Source organism: Mobula birostris, chromosome 2, assembly GCF_030028105.1.
Source record: "Mobula birostris isolate sMobBir1 chromosome 2, sMobBir1.hap1, whole genome shotgun sequence".
Taxonomy (NCBI): Eukaryota; Metazoa; Chordata; class Chondrichthyes; order Myliobatiformes; family Myliobatidae; genus Mobula; species Mobula birostris.
In genome coordinates, this window is record NC_092371.1 from 132,039,523 (window position 1) to 132,062,955 (window position 23,433).

Genomic DNA, 23,433 nt, shown 5'->3' on the forward strand with positions numbered 1-23,433 from the left:
AAAGAAGCGAGCTGAGCACCGGCTTGTTGGTTGCCTCCAGCCCTGACACCCTGACCTTTTCGATCTAGCCCGGCATTTAAATTGACCAAACCTTGGGCCCCGGCATCTCAATACGCTCTCAGGCCCAACCTTTCAAATATTACCGGGCCCTGAAATCGGTCAAACCTTGGGTTATTCCTCGCTCCTGGAAGCTGTACAAGTTGCATCAGGATTAGTGACACACAATGATTCAAAACAGACCATTTTAACTCTGAGGGTCTACTATGGCTTCCTTATGCAGCCTAACCAAAGTTTTATGTAGCTGCAACCGGACTTCCTTACTTTTATACTCAGTGGTCCTACTGATGAAGGCACGTTTGCCCTGTGCCTTCATTACCACACTATCTACTCGGATAGCCACTTTCAAGGAGCTCTAGACTTGCACCCCAAGATCCCCAATGGTCCTATCATTTATTTCACAAACCTGTAGGTTCAACACATCATTCTTAGTGTCATCTGCCACTTCAATAAGAGTCCCCCAGATACATTCTCCTCTTTCCACTTGCAGCATTCCTTCTGTCATTTGCTAGTCTACTCTTCAGTCTCCGCCAACCACTCCCTTTCTCCCGATACTTTTCTGTGCATCTATAAGATGCAACTGCTCTCTTAGAACAAAGCAGTAGAGCACAGAACAGGCCCTTCAGCCCCACTATATTGTGCCAACCTGTACAGTTACTCCATGATCAATCTAACCCTCCCTTCCTTGATAGCCCACAACCCTCCATTTTTATTTCATTCATGTGCCTGTCTCTTAAACGCCTCTGATGTATCAGCCTCAACCACATCTCATATACACCTCTATCAAGTCACATCTCATTCTCCTTCACTCCCAAGAGCAAATCACTAGCTTACTCAACCTTTTCTCACAAGACACGTTCTCTAATCCAGGCAGCATTCTAGTAAATCTCCTTTACACCCTTGCTAAATCTTCCATATTCTTCCTGCAATAAGGCAATCAGAACTGAACACAATATTCCAAGATTGGTCTAACCACAGTTGTATAGTGCTGCAACATTAACTTGTGGTTCTTGAACCCAAACCCCCACCCCACCCCCACCCCCACTAATGAAGGCCAACACACCATATACCTTTTTAGTCATCCTATCAACTTGCGTGGAAACTTTGAGGGATCTATGGACTTGGACCCCAAGATACCTCTGTTCCTCCACACTGTTAAGAATCCTGCCATAAACCTTGTACTCTGTCTTTAAGTTCGATCTTCCAAATGAATTACTTCACACTTCTTCTGACTGAACTCTATCTGCCACATCTCTGTCCAGTGGTGAATATGAGCTTGGTTTCACCATTTCAAAGAAGTTTGGATGGGTGGGGTACCGCAAGGTTCGGTGCTGGGACCACAGCTATTTACAATATACATTAATGATTTAGATGAAAGGATTAAAAGTAACATTAGCAAATTTGCAGATGACACAAAACTGGGCGACAGTGTGAAACGTGAGGAGGATGTTATGAGAATACAGGGTGACTTGGACAGGTTGGGTGAGTGGGTAGATGCATGGCAGATGCAGTTTAATGTGGATAAATGGGAGGTTATCCACTTTGGTGGCAAGAACAGGAAGGCAGATTACTATCTGAATGGTGTCAAGTTAGGAAAAGGGGAAGTACAACGAGATCTGGGTGTCCTTGTCCATCAGTCACTGAAAGTAATGACATGTTGGTCTTCATAACAAGGGGAGTTGAGTATAGGAACAAAAAGGTCCTTCTGCAGTTGTACAAGGCCCTGGTGAGACCCCACCTGGAGTATTGTGTGTACTTTTGGTCTCCAAATTTGAGGAAAGACATTCTTGCTATGGAGGGAGTGCAGCGTAGGTTCACTGGGTTAATTCCAGGGATGGCAGGAATGTCATATGTTGAAAGATTGGAGCCACTGGGCTTGTATACACTGGAATTTAGAAGGATGAGAAGGGATCTGATTGAAACATATAACATTATGAAAGGATTGGACATGCTAGAGGCAGGAAGCATGTTCCTGATGTTGGGGGAGTCCAGAACCGGAGGCCACAGTTTAAGAATAAGGGGTAGACCATTTAGAATGGAGTTGAGGAAAAACTTTTTCCACACAGAGGGTTGTGGATCTGTGGAATGCTCTGCCTCAGAAGGCAGTGGAAGCTAATTCTCCGGATTCTTTCAAGAAAGAGTTAGATAGAGCTCTTAAAGATAGCGGAATCAAGGGACTTGGGGAGAAGGCAGGAACAGGGCACTGATTGTCGATGATCAGCCATGATCACAGTGAATGGCGGTGCTGGCTCGAAGGGCTGAATGGCCTACTCCTGCACCTATTGTCTATTGTTAGACCTGTGGCATTCGGAACAGTCAATCCAGAACTTACAAGTCCAGGTATGATTTACGAAAGGCCATTGAGAGTAAAAAGGTAATTCCATGTGAAGCCAGAGACACAATCAAATGCACGACAGCTGTGGCATGCTCCGCATGGCATTACTTCTATAAGGCAAAACCTAATATTTCAGTCCCCAATGAGCTGAATGCCTTTTATGAACACTTTAAGATGGAAAAACGCACTATCCCAGTGTGAATCCCCATAGCATCTGATGACCCTATGATCTCAGTCTTGAAAGCTAAATACTTCTAAGACATCAGACCCCTGGCAGGGTTCTGAAAACATGTGGTGACTAACAGGCTGGAGCATTCCAGGACATCTTCAACCTCTCACTGCTGCGAATGGCAGATCCCAGCTGCTTCAAAACAGGATCAATCACCTTGGCGCCCAAGGTGAGCAGGGTAAGCTGCCTCAATGACAACTGGCCAGCAGCACTCACATCGACTGTGATAAGGTGCTCCATGAGTTTGGATATGGCTAGAATTAACTCTTTCTTCATCAAGAACTTGGACACACTAAATTTGCCTTTTGCCACATCAGGATACAGTGACGACAATCTCGTGAACATTCCACTTAGCTTTGGAGTACCTGGACAACACCTATACATACAGCAGTCTATCTATTGATATAGCTTAGCTTTCAACACTGCCACCTCTCAGTACTAATCAAAGAGCTTCAAAACCTATGCCTCTGTACCCCTCTCCAACTGGATCCTTGACTTCCTTATCATGAGACCATAGTCAATGTGGATCAGTAATAATATCTCCTTGCTAGCAATCAACACAGGTATGCCTCATTGTTGTTTATCCCATTGTTCTACTCTCTACAATTGTGGTTATGTGGCAAGGCGTATCTCAAAGGCCATCTGCAGGTTCACCAATTACATAACTGCCATTGGCAGAATCTCAAGATGGTGATGAGGCGGCTTACCGCAGTGAGATACAGTTGCAAGAAAAGGTTTGTGAACCCTTTGCAATTACCTGTTTTTTTGCAATAATTACTCATAAAATGTGGTCTGATCTTCATCTAAGTCATAGTACTAGACAAACACAATCTGCCTAAACTAATAACACACAACAATTGTACTTCTCATCAACACTGAGTACACCATTTAAACAATCTAATTTCAAAAAAGTATGTGAACCTCTGGGGTAATAATGCCTTCTACAAAAGCTATTCGGAGTCAGGTTTCCAATCAATGAGATGAGATTGGAGGTGTGGGTTGCAGAGGTGCCCAGTCCTATAAAGAAGACACACAAAGTCAGGTTACTGACAGAGCCTGCTCTTCTCAACAGAGATCTGCTTATGCGCACCGTGCCTCAGCCAAAACAATTTCCAGAGGACCTCAGAAGAATTGCAGAGATGCACGAAGCTGGAAAAGGCTACAAAATTATTTCTAAAGACCTGAGTGCTTATCAGTCCACAGTACGAGAAATTGTCCACAAATGGATGAAATTCAGTACTGTTGCTAACTCTCCCTAAGACTGGGAATCCTGCAAAGATCACACCAAGAACACAATGTGCAGTGCTGAAGGAGGTGAAAAAGAACTTAAGGGCAACAGCAAAAGACGAGCAGAAATTTCTAGAACTTACTAAAGTCTCTGATCATGTGTTGACTATAAGAAAACAACTGAATGAGAGATGCGGTGGCATGACCTGAAGAGGGCTGATTATTCAAGGTATCCCAAAAATATTGATGAATTGTAACAGTTTTGAATGGAGGAATGGTCTAAAATTTCTCCTCGCCATTGTGCACATCTGATCAGCGGGTATAGGAAATGTTTGGTGGAGGTTATTGCTGCTAAGGGAGGAGCTACGAGTTATTAAATACAAGGCTTCACATACATTTTTCCAGCCTGTATGGTGAATGATTAAATATGTTCAATAAAGACATGAAAAATACAATTGTTTGTGTTATTACTTTCAGCAGATTGTTTTTGTCTATTATTGTGACTTTGATGAAGATCAGACCACATTTTGAGAGTAATTAATGCAGAAAACCTGGAGTCACAAACTTTTTCTTGCAACTGTAGATTGATTAGTTGAGTGGTATCATAACAATAACCTGCAACCAATGTTAGCAAGACCAATGAATTGATCATGAACTTCAGAAAAAGGTAAGTTGGGAGAACATAAACCAATTCTCATTAAGAGGTTAGCAGTGGAAAGGGTGAGCAGCTTCATGTTCCTGACCATCAGCATCTCAGAGGATGCAATCATAAAAAGGCACATCAGCAGCTGTATTTCATTAGGAGTTTTAAGGGGATTTGGTACGTCACCAAAAGACTCTAGCAGATTTCTATAGATGCATGGTGGACAGCATTTGACTGGTTTCATCACTGCCTAGAAAACAGGCTGCAAGGAACAGGCTTGTAGATTCTGCAGGTTTAATCTTCCCCACCATTGAGGATATCTTGAAAAGGCAGTACCTCAAGAAGGCAACATCCACCACTAAGGACCCTCATCATCTAGAACAGGGGTTCCCAACCTTTTCTATGCTATAGACCAATCCCATTAAGCAAGGTGTCCAGAGCCTGAAGACCCACAATCAACATTTTAGGAACATCTTCTTTCCCTCTGCCGTCAAATTTCTGAATAGTCCTAAAACATGACCTTCCTATTCCTCTTTTGCACAATCCACTAATATTTTGTAACTCTTAGTAATTTTGATGTCTTGAGTACACTGCTGCTACAAAAACAACTTTCACAACATATGTTATTGATACTAAACTTCATTCTGATGAGGATCTTTTGAAACTTGCCAGCATTATAATGTTATATGCATACACCAGGCTCCCACAAACAAGTTTTGGGTTACCTATTTTTGTTGGCATTTGTGGGGATAAATATTACCCAGGACAAGACAATTCTTCTAAGCTTCTTAATAATTTCATACAATGTATTGCAGGGATATAATGGGAGGCAAAGCCTTAGTTTAATGTTGCATTCTAAAATGGGCCCCAATTATAAAACTCGCCCCCAGTGTAGTCTTTTCTGCTCAAGTATCTTAAGTTGACCTTAAACACAAAGTCTTACAACTTAAGCTTGCAAACATTGAGTGACACTGCTCTACTAACAGTCTTCTAACCTGACCTGTTTATACCTACCATCTTTGTTCTTGTAATTATTACACCTCCAACTCCACATGCCTTCACTGCAGCACAAATCACACAGAGTGGTAAGCATATGGGACAGGCAGCCATCAGAAGTGGCTGAGGTAGGAATGGTACTATCTTTAAGAAGCACTTGGATAGCCACATGGAGTAGCAGGGTTTTGAAGAATGTGACCAAACATTGGAAACTGGGACTAGCTAGTTGAACATGACCAGCGTGGACTAGGGGCTGAAAGAGATGTGTCTGTTCTGTATTGTTCTATGACTCCCCTATTAAGCCTTTCCCATCCACTGGTTTTCTGAGTAGTCTTTCTGAGAACATTTATTTATAGGAAGTGTGGATTGCAAACAGGACAGGCAATTTCTGCTCATCCCTAACTGAGCTCCAGGAGAAAACGAAGCCAAAAACAAATTACTTGCGATTTAGATATAGACAATGACAAAATGCTAATGAGAGTAGTCCTTACAGATGATTAGTAACATTCCAATGTTAGAAAACCAAGTTGACCAGGATTATTAAGACTATTTTCTGAATGTTATCTCTTTTGTAACACATGCTTTGAGAAAGCCCAAAATATCAGAAAGAAAGCTTTCACACAACTTTCACCACCTAAGGATATCCCAAACACTTAACTAAAGAAGTTAACTGCATTCATGTAGTATTTTGACTGCATCCAGAATGGGACCAAAGGTTTCTGTCTACTTAAAGACTTCAGGATTTGAGATACCACAGGAAATAAAAGTAGAAGTTCAGCCATTATCATGTTCAATAGTAGACAAAGCACAAGGGAGTCCTATGGTCTACTTCTGTTCACAAATGTGGTGAATCCATGGCATTCTCAACCCTGGAGAATAGTGGGAGTTCAATCATGGGGAAGGCGGGGGAGGTTTTTAAACGGGGAATAGATACAGTTTTGAAAGATCATTTCCAGAAGGTTCCAACCTAGACTATTCATGCTAAAACTGTATAAAACATTGCAGAGAAGATGTACGAAGATAGTCTACCCAGGCTGTGTGTTATTTCCCCATGGAACAAATGAGACAGAGAGAATATTCAGTTGATTTAGAAACAAGATTATAGGAAGTCCAATCACAAACAAGAGAAAATCTGCAAATGCTGAAAATCCAAGCAACACACACAAAATGCTGGAGGAACTCGGAAGGCCAGGCAGCATCAACGTTAAAGAGTACAGTCAACGTCTCAGCCAAAATGTCGACTGTACTCTTTTCCACAGATGCTACCTGGGCTGCTGAGTTCCTCCAGCATTTTGTGCATGTTGCTACGATGATAGGAAGTCTAAATTACAGGTTAAACAAAGGACTCGTTTACCATAGCTGCTGAGTTCAGTTACCATAAAATTATATTTATATTAATTAATAGAAGAATTTACAGGGGAATTAAAAGGTGGGCTCTCAATACATGATCAGGTCTTAAGTTCTTCACCTGAAAGAATAAAGGGGGCAAAATCTCTCCACACATGTAAAAATACAGTGGCCCTAGTACTGGGAACAAGGATTAACCTTAAAACCATTTTTAGCCAATACAAAAGAGATGCAGTGCAGAATACAGAGTACCCAAAACAAAGCATCTGAATTCATTGCTTTTACATCACATATGTCTTCATTTCAAACCCTTTCACAGGACAGAGAGAAGAATCCACAAAAGCCAATTATGTGACCTGGTTTTAAAGCCAGTTCTCTGGGATGAACTTTTATTGCCTTCGGGGCGAGGTACAGTCAAGGTATTTTTAAAATCCTCAGGACATACCAGAAAGAAAAACAGATCCCCCACCAAAACAACAGTGTTAACATTGTCAAGCACTTTACAACACTGAAGTACTTTTGAAGTGTAGCTATGTGATGAAGGGAAATGGGGTAACTTAATTTTATAAAAGTAGAGTACAGTACAAAAAGAGAGAATTTATGATCTACTTTAAGTAATGTTGGTTGAGGGATACACGTTGACCAGGGAAAACCACAGTTCTTCTTTGAAAAGTGCTCTGGGATTCTTTACTTTCAGTTGAGCAAACAGTAGCAGCTTTGTATTTAGGATTGCACCTCTAACATAGCAGTACTTAGTACTCTAGCAAACTAATAGCCTGGATTGTGGCCATACCACAAGAGTAGAACTTGACACGAAAGCCATTTCAAGGCACAAGTGCCAACACAAATCCACTGATAAATCTAACTTCAATTAGTGTAAGTTAATTAACAGAAGGATGTGAAAAAAATATTAATAAAGAATTTTCTCACACTGCCTGAAAGGATGTTGTCCTGAAATTTATCAACGTAACCAAAAATGAAGTACCACTATAGTTCTTGAACTGCAGGAATATGGACCCAGTGTCGGGAGGTAGGATTGATCCCATTGGGTCACAATGCACAAGTCCCCAAAGAATGGTGACAAAAACATACTCACACTACCATTAGCCCCACAAACAAAATGTTGGAGGAACTCAACAGGTCAGGCAGTACCAATGGAAATGAATAAACAGTCGATGATTTGGACCAAGACCATTCATCAGGAGGTGAAGGTGGGGGGAGGGAGAGAGGGAAGGAGTACTACCTTTAGCCTGAAGACCACCTTCAGATGTGTTGTATCATGCTATGTGCGCAGCACCAGGTGTCACTAGGTGTCACGAATGGCACAACAGTACACTCAGTGGCCACTTTATTAGGTATACCTTTCTAGAACTGGGTAGGACCCCCTTTTGCCCCCAGAACAGCCTGAACTCTTCATGGCATGGATTTAACAAGGTGCTGGAAACATTCCTTAGATTTTGGTCCATGTTGACATGATAGCATCACGTAGCACCATACCATTAGATCACCAGCAGCCTGAACCATTGATACAAGGCAGGATAGATCCATAGATTATGTTGTTTATGCCAAATTTTGACCTTATCATCTGCACGTTGCAGCAGAAATCAAGATTTCTCAGACCAGGCGATGCTCTTCCAATCTTCAACTGTCCAGTTTTGGTAAGCCTATACCCACCGAGCCTCATTTCCCATTCTTAGCTGACAGGAGTGGAACGTGTTGTGGTCTTGTGCTACCGTAGCCCATCCACTTCAAGATTCAATGTGGTAAGATACAAAATAAGCTATAGGAGCAGAATTATGTAATTTGGCCCATCAAGTCTGCTTTGCCATTTCATCATGGCTGATCCAATTTTCTTCTCAGCCCCAATCTCCTGCCTTCTCCCCTTATCCCTTCATGCCCTAACCGATCAAGAACCTATCAACCTCTGCCTTAAATATATATAAAGACTTGGCCTCCAGAGCTGACTATTGCCAAGAATTCCACAGATTCAGCACTCTGGCTAAATAAATTCCTTCTCATCTCCTTTCTAAAAGGACACCCTTCTATTCTAAGGCTGTGTCCTCTGGTCTTAAACTCTCCCACTATAGGAAACATCTTCTCCACATTCACTCTCTCAAGGCCTTTCACCATTCAATGGGTTTCAATGAGGTCACCCCTCATTCTTCTGAATTCTAGCAAGTACAGGCCCAGAGCCATCAAACACACTTCACCCACAGAACTGCCACTCAGTAGTAGAGCTTTGTTTCTCACACCATTCTCTGGAAACTCTAGAGACTATTGTGTATGAAAATCCCAGGAGATCAGCAGTTTCTGAGATACTCAAACCACCCCATCTTGCACCAACCATATTCTATGGTCAAAGTCACTTAGATCACATTTGCTGCCCATTCTCATCTAAACAACAAATGAACCTCTTGACTTTTATGCACTGAGTTATTGCCACAGGATTGGCTGATCCCCTTTCTTGATATCTCTCTGTCTCCATCTCTGGAGACAAACTGTCTACCAATATCTTTTCTAAACCTACCAACTCCCATGGCTATCTTGACTATACCTCTTCCCACTCTGTCTCCACACTTTTCTCATTTCTTTTGTTTTCATCTGTTCCCAAGATGAGGCTTTTCTTTCCAAAACATCAGAAGTATCCTCCTTCTTCACAGAATGGGGTTTCCCTTCCTCCACTACCGATGCTGCCCTCACCAGGCATCTCTTTTCCCGAACATCTGCCCTCACCCCATCTTCCTGCCCCCTTAACAGGGTTAGAATTCCTCTTGTCCTCACCTACCATTTCATGAGCCGCTGCATTCAGCACATCATTCACCGCAACTTCCACCATTTTCAACGGAACCCTACCAAGCACAGCTTTACCTCCACCAACTCTCCACAAGGATCACTCCTTCCGTGATTCCCTTGTCTATTCGTCTCTCCCCACTCATCTCCCTCCTGGCACTTATCCCTGCAACTGGAAGAAATGCACCTCTTCCCTCACCTCCAATCAGGGCCCCAAACAGTCCCTTCAGGTGAAGCAACACTTCACCTGCCAATCTGTTGGGGTCGTCTAGTGATGCACCCTCCTCCACATTGGTGAGACCTGATGAAGACTGGGGACCACTTTATTGAGGACCTTCTCTCTAGAAGAAGAAAGAATTTTCTGGTGGCCAGCCATTTTAATTCCAATCCACATTCTGGTCTATGACCTCTTCTACCTGCTATGCTCAAGTTGGAAGAGCAACACCTCATTCTCTCTAGGTAGCCTCCAACATGATGGCATGAGCATTCATTTCTTCTTCCCTCTTCTTCTGTTCCTCACTCTGCCCCCCCTTACCTCTTTTCGCCTCATGTGCTTATCACCTCCCCCTTGGTACCCCTTCCTTCCCTTTCTCCCATGGTCCTTCCATCAGAGTCCTTCTTCTCCAGTCCTTTATCTTTTCCATCTATCACCTCCTAACTTCTTACGTCATTCCAACTTCCCCACCCACCTTCTAGTTTGTACTCTTTCCTCTCCTCCCACCTTCTTATGATGGCTTCTTACTTCTTCCTTTCTAGTCCTGATGAAGGGCCTCAGTCAGAAATATCAACTGTTAATTCATTTCCATATACGTTGCCTGACCTGCTGAGTTCCTCCAGCATTTTGAATGTTACAATAACTGCACTTAGGAATAGGTATAGTGGCCACTGAGTGTCTGTGGAGAGGATGCATTGAAGCTTGGTGCAGCCAAGTATAAGACTCCGTGGGGAAGAACCATAGTCTAGGCCGCTTCCGCTACTGCACAGAGAGGGGCTGTGTCAAGTAGAGAAGCTCCTCGAAAAATGGAAGATGCCATATTGAGTGGCAACAGTGCTACATTTGTGTTTGTCCCTTTAGAAGTTTACACCACTGTATATAATACCATTAATTTAAAAACTCTTTGCATTGCTTCTTCCTTTGTATATATTTATGAATAAAGTCTATTTCTGAAATAAAATTTTGTTTTCATATCTTCATTTCAAGTGCCTGTCACTTTTGTTTCTTCAGTTTATGTTGAACTTTGTTGGAATCGTGTGGATGCTAAAATAGAGATATTGACGTGGAGTGGCTGGAATATAAAATCTCATCCATTGTAGCCTTTACGACACAGCATTAATCCAACAAAATTAGGTAACCAGTGTTTCTAATTCATTCAGAACAGTAATTCTGCTTAACTGTTTGTTGCTGGTTTGATAAAGTTTAAGGGAATGGGGGATTCTCAGATCCCTGTAAACAATGAATTAAATACTGACTATGTCTGTGACTGCAGTGTGTTTGAATAATGTCTCACAGCTGCCTTCTTTGGAGCAAGATAATTAAAGTTTGCCCAGATCCACATCAGATGTCTCTGGGCTTTTCACACCTTTTGATTTTGACAAAAAGCAGTACCTGATGGAAATCAGACAGAACATTGCTTTCTTAATTAAAGCATAAATTTGACAGATGTTCTTATCTTTGTAATTAAGTTGTGGCTCCAGCAAACCAGGTAGGACATTCCTTTCTTTAATTAAGGTGGCTGGAGTATCTAACAAATTGATTGTACTTTTGTATCAATAGTCCTTTGACTTGACCGGAATAGTTATCAAACTGATTGTTCTCTGTACCAACAGTCCATTGACTTGACCGATATGGCTATCAAACTGATTTTGTATCAGTGGCCTTATAACTTCTGACAATTCTGACATCGGGCAGTGAACTTGTAGAACCGCCGGGGATATGAGAAAGGGTCTCTCCCTGATGTCGGCTCCAAGTTCACTCGCCAGTTGAGCTCGAAGAAATAAACGGGTGAAAAGATAAATAACGATCTTTTTGTGCTGTCGTTATTTGATCCAGCAAAGTTACGTTTACAGGTTGACCTGTGAAGTATTCTCATCCTTCAAAATTTCCTGCAACTGTGTTCTACATCCCATAATTCCAGCTTCCTTCTCTACCTTTAACTCTTCTATTGTCCATCTTCTATTTACATCCCCTCTACACAGCAACAACTAATAACACCTTCTATCAGACTACACCAACAGCATCTGGATTCTTTTATCACCCAATCAGACATTCCTTCCTCTTGTCTACAATTTAAAACAGCCATCATCTTATATTCCACATTTCTAAGAAACACTGACTCTGATCTCCACAGATGCTACCTGACCACAGGCTTGCAGCAATTCCTGCTTTTAAATTATCACACTTTACCGTCCCTGTACAAAATTCAACACAATAACATCAGGTCTTTAATCTTTAATTAAATTTTTACCTTGTAAAAGGGAGAAGTATGCATCTACTGCATTCTTCATCATCTCCATGTTACAATTCACATCTAGAAATAACTCCAGAAGTTTCATCCTTGTGCTTCTCAAGTCACTGAAAGAAAAAGAAATTATTACAAATACAGGAACATAAGAAATCAAGATTCAAGATTCAGGGGAGAATACTTAGGATGGAGATGAGGAGAAACTGTTTTTCCCAGAGAGTGGTGAATCTGTGGAACTCTCTGCCCAGGGAAGCAGTTGAGGCTTCTTCACTAAATATATTTAAGATAAAGTTAGATAGGTTTTTACATAGTAGGGGAATTAAAGGTTATGGGGAAAAGGCAGGTAGATGGAGCTGAGTTTACGGACAGATCAGCCATGATCTTATTGAATGGCGGGGCAGGCTCGATGGGCCGGATGGCCTACTCCTGCTCCTATTTCATATGTTCTTATGTAGACAGCTCTAAATCTGTCCCACCACTCCACGCAGGTTATGCAATCTAACTCTGAACCCCGGATTTTGGTTAAAAGTCAATCTCAGATTTCGAAGTCCCTTGTTCCTGGTAACAACAGATTTATTGAAACAATAGATTTCTTACTATGAATAAGATATTCATTCATATTTACCAACACCAGTGAGTTCAATCACTACGTGTGTACACATTAAAGATGGATTAACTCCATTTATTTTAGGATCCATTTTAGAACATTAGCAAAATTGATGTTGAGAAAACTTGATAACTCTGTTCTACTCCACTTTAGTGGGCAACACTGTTGTGCAGCAGTTAGCATAATGCTTTACAACACCAGCAATCAGGGTTTGATTCTCATCACTATTTAAGGAGTTTGGACTTTCACCCCTGGGTTTCTTCCCACGTCCTTATAGACTAACTGGGTAGGGTCGGTAAGTTGCGAGCATGCTGGAAGTGTTATGACACCTGAGGGCTGTCCCGAGCACATACTTGGGCCTGGGCTGGCTGTTGATGCAAACAACGCATTTCACTGTATGTTTTGATGTACATGTGACAGATAAAGTTCATCTATTGTTAAAATTGTGAATATAAATGATTAACAGAATCTTTGTCAGGGATGGTTTTGTTATTATGTCAAAAGCGGAATTTGACTGAATTAATGCCTATATTTTTTTGTACACAAATTCCCAGATAATCTACTCATGTAAGATATGCTCCACGAACAGCAGAGATACAACCATGTAGTGATTTACATGGTTTCATTAAAATGCATTCAAATTTACAAACGCCAGTTCTCACGTGTAATACTGGGAATACAAATATGGGATTAATCACTGAGGGTAGAATTATTTCAGATGCTTTTGCAGTAAGGAGATGGCAATTAGCCTCAAAGGTTCTGTAACGGAGCCAAGAATTGATAGCACCATCCATCACTGCTCATTACTGTTCTTGAATTCGGTGATTTCCCCGAGGGAACAGCTCACAAGGATGAGAACATGATGTAGCCCTACTGTAATATCTCTCACAGTTGAATATCTGGATAATACTACTGGGGTTCTTATGTAAAGAACTGCCACCAGTACAAATAACACCTAGGGTGGTTTTAAGAAGCCCATGAACCAAGCAGTTTAGAAAAAAATCTACAATGCATGAGGATGTTTATTCAACAACAACTGATACTCTTGCTTGAAGGCAGAGACAATGACAGGAAAGTTACAACACAGCTTACAACAACATCATTCCATCAGTAATGTTCGAATACATCTGCTACAGTTAACAGGATAAGCACCAGAGGACCAAGTAGTGCCTTTGTCCTGGCCCATGAATCAATATTCTCTCAATTTCAGTTTCAGTTTGTTGGATGTACCATGTACTCTGTAAGTTTACATTGGCAGCGTGCTCCCAGCCGCGAGACAGACAAATTAGTTTATAGGAGCTTCTTTCTCTCCGCTATCAGGTTTCTGAATGGAAAAGGAACTGATGCACATCACCTGAGAACTTTTTTTTTTTACTTTGAGTGCTCTTTTTGCATATATTTCTAAGACCATTTATTTTTTGGGTTCAAGAGACAGAGAGAGAGGTATCTGATGAGCAATCGATGTTATGGTTTCTCCGCAACGTGTTTACTTTTTACAAGGACAGTTACAGACACAGAGAAACACATGCTCAGAATCAAGATGGATTCGGTCAATGGAAGACACCAGTGAGTCGGTCACTAGTTTAAACTTTCAGTAGCCCAAAAGGGGTGAGTTGAGATCGACCCTGCGTATTGATAAAGTTTTCTGCAACTAGAACAAGTTTACAGGAAGAGAGGAGAGGAGAGATAGGTTTGAAACAGAAGAAACCTAGTGACAAAGAGGTCACTGTTTGGACTCTCTCCTAAGTAGCCCGTAAGGGTGAGTTTGAGTTCTATTGGAATACGAAGGTGTGACTGTCACGTAGTTAATCCATAGGAGTGGGTTCTCTGGTGAGGGGAGTACCTTTGTGAATACCACTTGTGTGCTACCTTTGTTTGGGTGTGGTAGTTCACTGAAGAAAGGCACCCCTGTGGCAAATCACTGTTGGAGTTATTTCACATGTCGTGGAACTGGATAAGTGGCTATCACATTATATATTTGGGGTAACCTTGTGGAATCTACCGGTGTGTCGACCCTCGCCTGGGTGGTGGTTCCCTTGAAGAGGGAACCCTTTGTAATAAGCTACTGTTGGTGATAATCCATACGTGGATTCCGTTTGAGTATCCTGTGGCCACCACTCGAGATGTCCCATAGCTGAATTCGGGTGTGGTACCTTTTGTGTTGAAAGGATATTCGTTGAAGATCACTGTCGGTGATACTTCGTGTGTGGAGTGGAACAACTTCGGAGATAAAACCTACTACTATTGTTATCTTGTATTGCTGTCATGGAATCTGTGGAATATTGACGTAATTGCCTTCTCACAACATTCGCCTTTTGGATTACAAACATCTCGCATTAATTAACCTGAGCATTGAACTGAACTATCTTACATTCCATCGTAAGACTGTATCCCTTACCACCTAAGCTTGAAGTAGTATGGGTTTTATATTTACACACCTGTATATGCATAAGTTCTGCTAACCTGTTTGATTTATCTGGTTTTATATTACTGTATTGTGTAGTTACTAATAAAAGTAGCATTAGTTAAAAGCAAAACAAGACTCCAGATGTGTTCCATTTCTGTTGGTTCTTTTAACCGGTTACAGGGTAGGTAACACTACAATTACAGTATTTAAAAGGCTTCTCGAAAGGAAAGTCGAAGGATGGGATGTAATACTGTCAAATGGGATTAGCAAAGGTAAAGCTATTTGTGTACTGTATAACTCCACAACAATGCTTTGGGAACATGATTAGCACTTCTCTTTTATTGTTATCAAATCACAGCATAACACCATAACTAGACTGTGGCAATCCATTACCACCATCTGAAGCCAATTACAGAATCACTAAGATGTGACCAACATTTTGTGAGTGGAACATTTCAAAATGCAATTTGTAATCTGATCAAAATTCGTTCACTCACAAACTGTATATTCCCTTCCATTCTGCAGATAACGTAATAGAGAGGACACGTTAGGCGACGTCAGATATACCACAAACATGGCCACCTGTAATGATAGAAACAAATCTGACTGCAGTTACAAGAGGGAGCTTCTTGATATGTGCCACAGGGCAAGATTATCAGAGCCCTCTTTGAAAAGTCGCCTCAGTTGCCAAAGACTGCTCACCTAGTCAGTGTGGACTACATCACACAGGTCCGTGTCAGTCTGGAAATCAAGGCACGAAGGCCAAACGCATGGTTAACATGTGAAGTTGTCTGAGAGTCTGGGTACAAGGGGTGGAGGCCTGGGGTTGGCCTGCCCTGGAGTTGGAGGCTTGGCTGGGTGTGACTGGGTAGGTGGGAGGGATGGGAGGGGGCTTGTTTTGCTGATATTGCTGCTTGTAGTGTGTGGGAAACTGTTCCCGTGCTAATATTGGCAGCAGAATGTGTGGTGACACTCGCAGGCTGCCCCTGAACATCCCTGGGTGTGCTGGTTGTTAATGGACCTGACGCATTTCACTGTACGTTTCAATGTACAATGTGATAAATACATCTGAATCAACCTGGAAGCACAATAGACACAACCTTCAATCCATGACATCCCTGAGAAAGGTAGGGTGTGCCATCAACAACTGCCTCTCAAAGTCCAACACTCCGTCCCTGTCATGAGAGGCAGAAATGGGTAAAGCAAGGCAACCAGGCTCTGGTGAAGCGGTATAGGCTAAGCCCCTGTACAGTGGGTACGATGGATTACAGAAACATTGATGAACTCCAACCATACTATCAGCTTTGATGATCTCTCATCTCCATCATCCAAGGCCTATGTTTCACTGGGAGCTAGGGCCCAAGAAGATGACACCCATGAACAACTATACATGTCATTTTAAAACTCACTAATTCCCTTGATTCCTTAGTACAGGAGGGCAAGTAAAGAACCCTTTCCAAATATGCCCAACTGTAGAAAATTGTCTCAATCTTATGTTTGTATCTTGATGGCATTCAAGCAATAACTAAGAGGTTCACAATGGAAGTGCAGACCAGTGTTAAACAAGACTGTGTCACCGCCCTGACATTTGAAGAAAATAACTTTCATTGTGGCAGTGCTGCACTCACATCCAACAAGCTTCTCTCGGAGTGAAACTAATGGGAAAGTGTTAAAATCACCTCTACTCCAGATCGAAAGTCACCCAACTTTCATCAATCTGTAGCATCTAGACATTAATTTATATTCATACTCGGAAATTAATCTCCAAGTCATCAACTCATTCGCCAAACAAACCTCACATTTTTTGTCCACAAAATGAAAGTATTTTACCAATATGCCCCAGCTATATACAACAATGGTCCACAATGAGCCCCAGGAAACTGTGGATCATTCCCAATAGGAGCCACCTCTCACCATAGCCTTCAGTTAACCAGCACAGATGAGGGAGAGGCTGCTTGAAGATTCTGACTTCAAGACTGACACAAAACTCACTCAGGCAGCAATGAACCAAGTCCTACAATAACATATTAAGTAAAGAGGAGACATAGGCGACTGCAGCTTTTGGAATTTAGAGCAACAAACTGTTGGAAGAACTCAACAGGTCAAGAAGCATTTTGGGAGGAAAAAAAGTTGTTACATTTCCTGTCAAACCTCTACATCAGGTTCAGTAACAATAAACTGCTGAGGGAGGGATAGTTTCTCTTCTCAAAGGTATTTTTCTCCGTTATACCTACACTGCATCTTTTCTGTAACTACATTACCTTTTGTTTCCTTTTCACTACCCAAAACGTACATTTGTATGAAAAGATCTGTATTGATGGCATACAAAAAGCTTTACACTGTACCTTAATACATGTGACAATAATAAACTATATGATTAAACAGTGGGTCAGACAGCATCTATGGAGGTACATGAATACTGTCAGAGGCTTGGAACTTTACAACATAGGAAACAGACCCAATTCATTCATACCAACCAAGGTGCCTAATTGCATAAATCCCATTTGCCCGCATCCCATTTGACTCACATCTCTATAAACCTTTCCTATCGACATTTCTGCCCCCAGCAACCTCGTAAATGTCATAAATGCACTGGTCTTTAACACTTCCTCTACTTACTCATTCAATGTATGCACCAACTTCTCTGTGGAAAGATGTCCCTCAGGTTCTTTTTGAGCCTTTCCCCTCTCAATTTAAACCAATGGATTGTATTTTAGGCTCCCCTATTCTGAAGAAAGAGAGACCCTCGGGATCAATAAAGTATGACTATGACTATCAACTTACCTCACGTTTAATAAACCTCTGAGGTCACCCTAGATTCCAGTATCTGCAGTCTCATACGAGACTGAACACTGACCTTTGTTGAGGTGGGACAAACCTAGCCGGCTGGGGAAACCCTTGCGAATTTAAAGGGCCTAACTGAATTCAGAGACACCATGTTAATTTTTTTCTCATCACGATTCCAAACCTTACTTGCATATCTTGGCCGCCGCGTTGTTAGTCGCCACTCCGTAGAAGTTGAAGGAAACCGGGGCCGTGGCCTTCAAGGGATTGCGATGAAACCAGTGGGTCATTGTAGCGTTGCAATAGCTTGCCCAAAATCAACCACCACAAAACAGACCGCCCACCCCCGACCCGGCAGGAAGCTCCGTACGCAACTCCGCAGCGCGCTGGCGTCATCCGCCGCTCCAGACGTCACAGCTCATTGGCCAATGACCGAACACCCCCTTGCGTCTTTCAGCGTTTCTGTCTCTCTTTTGTTTCCCTTTAGTTGCAGGTAGATGCACTGTTTACTCCTTTACTGTAAAATAAAATAATCATGATGAACCACTGCCGTGCTCTGCCCAGGTCCCTCCGTTTCGCCTGACGTCATTCAGCAGTCTGTTTTCTCATTGGCTAGTTGATCCGTCCCGCCGGACGCTCGCCAGCTCGTAGTTCGAGTTGTTTACAGTTACCTCACCTCAACCATCGCGTCACCTGCCGCCTCAACCTAACTTGTAAGTGCGCGGTTAGAACGTCGGCGAAGGGGCGGGAGTGAATAGTGATGGACTACCGACCAAACCATCAGATTTGCAAAAGGCCAATACGTGCGGGCTGAGGGTCCAATAGGACCGGCGCACAGTGGAGCGGGCGGGGAAGAGGGCGGGACTTATAGCTATCAGACTAGGTTGGCTTTGGATCGGCTTCCACACACGGCTCAGATGGGCTTGGTCACTGGCTGGGTTTGGTACTGGTTGGAGTCTGTGACTTGACAATGTTACGTTGGGACTAGTTTATAACCCGAGCCCAGATGTTAACCCGATATCGTTTGGGACCATAATATTTGTGCATTATTTTAAAATGACTGATATTAATAAAATGATTCAAAAATGGCACGCAAGTTTCAAAAAGGGTACAGACTTCGATTCCTGGGGACAGTTAGTGGAAGCTATCGACGAGTACCAAATGTGAGTTACGACTAATCCTGTTCAATTAACCGTTTGAGCTATTATTGACCTAACTCTTCTGAGAAAAAAATACATTTCTTGAAATGTAGAATTGAGTTGGAACTTCTTAACAGAAAATGCCGAAGATCATTCCAGTGTTTGAATTTGGAAGAAGCAGAGCCATGTTCAGTTTATTCTGCATCCACACCCTCTTTTGTTATGGGTGGAGACAGTAGAATCTGTTGATGCTCGCTTAGTTTTGAAAGAAAATAGTTGTATTTTTTGTTTGTTTGGAATAAAGTTTACATTTATTTATTTGTTTTGAAGATCTGCTTTCACATCAGTTTCTTTATCCTGGACGAAGGTCTTACATGGATTTACCTACAAATGAATTCTACAGTTAAACGTGGCTGTAGATTAGCTATATGCCAGGTTGTTTGGAAAATGCAGCGCCATCTGTATTAGATCTATAAAACTGGGAAGATACTGACAATAATTTGTGGTTTTGGTATGCTTATGCAATGTTCACTTTATATATCGCTCCCTTAATAGTTACCTAACATGTTTCTTTAGGTTCTCCTTGTTTATATGCCGTATGTAAGACTAGCTCTTTCTTTCTCACTATATGAAAAGTTGAAATGCTATCTAGTTCCAAATTATTTATTTGGGGCAATTTGGACTGAAGTGGTTTCTGACCTTAATGGTGATAGAGGGTGTTTCTGCTTTTCGTCCCCACTCTGGTAATTCGCAACTAGATTTGTGGAATTTGTAGTTTGGGTTACTGTGGGTGAGGTAGTGTATTTGATGCTTACAGCTTGGGATGTGTGGAGATGTAATCTTCAGAGATGTTCAGTGGGGTCTGGAAGTGAGTACCAAAACTGGATTATCATTTGAGATTATGAACTGTTCCAGAATTTTTTAAAAATCTGAATTTGTGCTGGGAAAACAATGTTAGATTTAATGTTGCTTTATATTATGCAAATACATGCAGTGATGATGCAGTATATAGACTTGTGTTTCAGCAGAAGTGATGGGATTATTTATTTATTAGTAAACTTTCGAAGTTTAGATTCAGAAAGTTCATATAAAAAAAGTAGCAGTTACTCTTGTGGCCAGTATCTTTGTAACGTGTTTCCAGTATATATTGGCTGGTCTGTAAGGTATTTTCCTCAAAACAGGAAATGGGTGTGCAACCTCTTTTTACAGGAAGGTTTTGTAGTGGACTATTCCTGGAAATGTCCTCTCTGCCACATCTTTCCCTAATTGGTAAATATAGATGAATCCCAAGATGGACAGGACAGGGCTGAATAGTATTTAGGATTAATAATTGTGGAAACAGGAGTAGAATTATACTTTGCCAATTTGACTACTGAAATAATTGACACCTTGCTTGGGGTTCTAATCCTCCACAATTATGGAGTACTAAATCTACAGCAGCATTCTATCATTACCCTGACTGATGTTGGCTAACTCCATTCAGATCAACAGCAGAATCTGAGCCAAGTGCCTAAAGAGCCATTTCATAACTCTTTATAAATATGGATTCCACTGAGAAATAAAGACTCTGAAAGATATTGAAGATAGCATTAGGTTGAAAGAAAAAGCTTTTAACATTCAGAAGATTAGTGGTAAACCAGAATATTGGTAGCTTTTTAAAAAAATAAGCTTAAGTGAGTTTTGTATCAAATTACAGTAGAAATATAAAGGGGGAGAGAGATGGACAAAAACATTTTAAAACTGAGATGAGAAGGGATTTCTTCAGCCAGAGGGTGGTGAATTTGTTGCTGTGGAAGGCTGTGGTGGCCAAGTCATTTGGTATATTTAGAAATAGATGTTTTTTTGATTTGTTAGGGGGTGGGGTTAAGGGTTACAGAGAAAGGCAGGAGAATGGGGTTAAAAATTAGCCATGATTGAATGATGGGACAGACTGGATGAGCTGAATAGGTTAATTCTGCTCCTATCTAGTGGACTTGGGAGCAGATGTAGGCTACTCAGCCTGTCAAGGCTGCCCTCCATTCAATATAATCATGGCCAGTTTGTCTTGGGCCTCATTCCCTCTTCTCTGTCAGTTCCTATCATCTTTTAAGAAAAACATTCAGTATTTCTACTTTAAATGCATCTAATGATCTATCTTCCATAACTATCCAGAGTAGAGAATTCCATGGATTTGCCACCTCTGTGAAAGGCCCGCTTTAAATAAATAACCTCTAATCTTGTAAGTATGTACTCTCATTTGAGCCTGTCAGACCTTTTAAGGATTTTATATGTTTCAATAGGATCAGTCTTCTAAACTCCAAAAAATAAAGCTTTATTATCTTTAGCTGCTCGTGATTGGAGAACTGTCTCGACATGAGACTTAACCTACGAAGCAGAGAGTCAAGCTAAAAGGGTCATTTTTGGGTTGATGATCTATTGAAGGGATTTCTTAACTATCTTCAATCTATGTTAAAGACTTGAATGAAGGGAACAAGGGTTTTGCAACTAAAGTTGGTGGGAAAATGGATAATGAGAGAGGGATAGAAGTTAAATTAGCGAAGGGATAGAAAACATTGGTACATGAAGAACAATGTAGGGAAATGTGAAGTTACACACTTAGGGAGTACGAATAGAAAAGCAGATGGTCTTTTAAATTTAGAGGGACTGCAGGATATTCAATCAAGGAGCATTCAGTGTTTACATACACAAAGCATGGACAGGCAATAATTAGATAGGCAAATAGAATGGTGTATTAAAGTGGAGAGCTCTTGCTAGAACTACAAGGTCTTACTGACACCATGCAAGAACTATGCTGATCAGTTCTGGTTTTCTTCCTTTTAAGGGGAGATGTTCTTACTTTGGAGATGGTTGGAGAAGGCTCACTAGGTTCATAGAAGACAAAAGAGACTATACCTTTTCGAATCTGGAACAAAAAGCAGATCTCAGCAGGTCACTAGGTCTGTTCCTGGGATGGAGGGGTAAATGTACAAAGGAGGATTGAGTAGGTTAGGCCCATAGTCACTGCATTACAGAGGAAAGAGTAATGATCTTATTTACATAGGGGACTTGACAAGGTGGATGTGTAGCCTCACAGGGAATTTAAAATCAGGGGAGATAGTCTCATAATTGAAGAACACTTGTTTAAGGGGGAGGTAAGGATGAATTTCTTCTCGCTGATCAGTAATCTGGGGAAACTGTCTCAGATTTGTATCAATAAATATATGCAAAGATTAATTTTATTATTAAAGTGTGTAACTCTGAAATTCTTTTTCTCCAAATAGCCACGAAATCAGAGGAAAAAAAAGCAAAGAAAGCCAGCATGATCATCAACTCCCAATTCTCTCCTTCCCGCACAAAATCAGACAAAAACAGAACAAGCACATCAATCTCCAAATCCCTCTCACCAGCACACAAACAAAAGGAGAAAGATTGGGTGAAAAACACAGAATATAAAAAACTAAAAGACTGTCCAAGTCTTATAGTCAGGGTCCATATCCAAAATGCAGAAAGCCAGTACTCAGTCCCAGTGGCAAGGTGAGGGGACTGGGCAGGAAAGTGGAGCTGAGGCCAAGATTAGGTTGACTGTGATCTTATTGAATGAGTGGTGCAGGAGGCTCAAGCTGCCATTTCCTCTTTATCATTTTGTTCTCAAGACATGCTATTTGTTAATTAAAACTGCCAACTCCAAGGAGTATGCTTTTTTCAGACATTTGTGGAATGAGAACGAATTGCTTGAACAAGCACACTTTATGCCTAATCTTTCAGCTGTGTTATAGTATTAGCAGCATTCTACCCTCGGTGAGATATTCTTTCAGCTAAACAACCTGAGATTTATTGTAGAGTATTGTACTTTTTCTCTGTACTTTTCACTGAAGCACAATGCTCGGTTTGAGTTGAGAATGCCATCCAAGCTTCTGCTAACGTTTCTGAGCTGATGGGAATAATTATCGAGTTTAATGTTCAGTACGCCATATACATGTATTTTTCCGTTTATGAGAATTGTTCTGTTCATGGTTTGTCACATCAAATTTTTAAGAGATAACCATTTTATAAAAATCATGTTCACACAGATTAGCCAGGCATTTGCAGAAGGAAGTGCAGTCAACGGCCAGTTCTTCTGAACTCTCAGAGGATCAAAAGGTAAGTAGTGTAGCATCACAAGGACCACTAATGTTACCTGGTATTCCATGTCTTGGTGCTTTCTGCTTTCAGTATTTTGGCAAAACAGATCAGATGTTCCTTCTGCATTGTGATTGCAATGATCACAAGTAAAGATTTTTGGCATTTGTCCATACAGAAGTGTAAAGGAGAACGGAATAATAGTTATTCCAAATCAGATGCTGCATATAAAAATATAAGTGTAGAGAATGCAATAAATAGAAGTACATGAAATTAGCTTGTATTCTGATCGTATGTCTAAGAGCTCTGCTT

General features: G+C 41.3%; 2 protein-coding genes across 5 annotated transcripts in view; one reads left to right on the forward strand and one right to left on the reverse strand.

The window, feature by feature from the left end:
• The window catches only part of brox (BRO1 domain and CAAX motif containing), a 50,761-nt gene extending 32,492 nt beyond the window's left edge, over positions 1-18,269 (reverse strand). Inside the window, exons 1-2 of the mRNA XM_072248356.1 lie at positions 18,074-18,269; positions 12,090-12,196 (exon numbers count right to left, since the gene is read on the reverse strand). Of these exons, the coding sequence (XP_072104457.1) occupies positions 12,090-12,196; positions 18,074-18,174 (208 nt within the window). The 5' untranslated portion in view covers positions 18,175-18,269. The remainder of the gene's footprint in view (positions 1-12,089; positions 12,197-18,073) is intronic.
• Positions 18,270-18,783: 514 nt separating this feature from the next.
• aida (axin interactor, dorsalization associated) overlaps positions 18,784-23,433 on the forward strand; it is a 97,509-nt gene continuing 92,859 nt past the window's right edge. For 3 of the 4 annotated variants that reach the window (XM_072248413.1, XM_072248418.1, XM_072248436.1), the window contains exons 1-2: positions 18,784-19,047; positions 23,073-23,142. In XM_072248413.1, coding sequence (XP_072104514.1) covers positions 18,941-19,047; positions 23,073-23,142 — 177 coding nt within the window. In that variant the 5' untranslated portion in view covers positions 18,784-18,940. The remainder of the gene's footprint in view (positions 19,048-23,072; positions 23,143-23,433) is intronic. The other variant, XM_072248426.1, reaches the window with a different exon arrangement.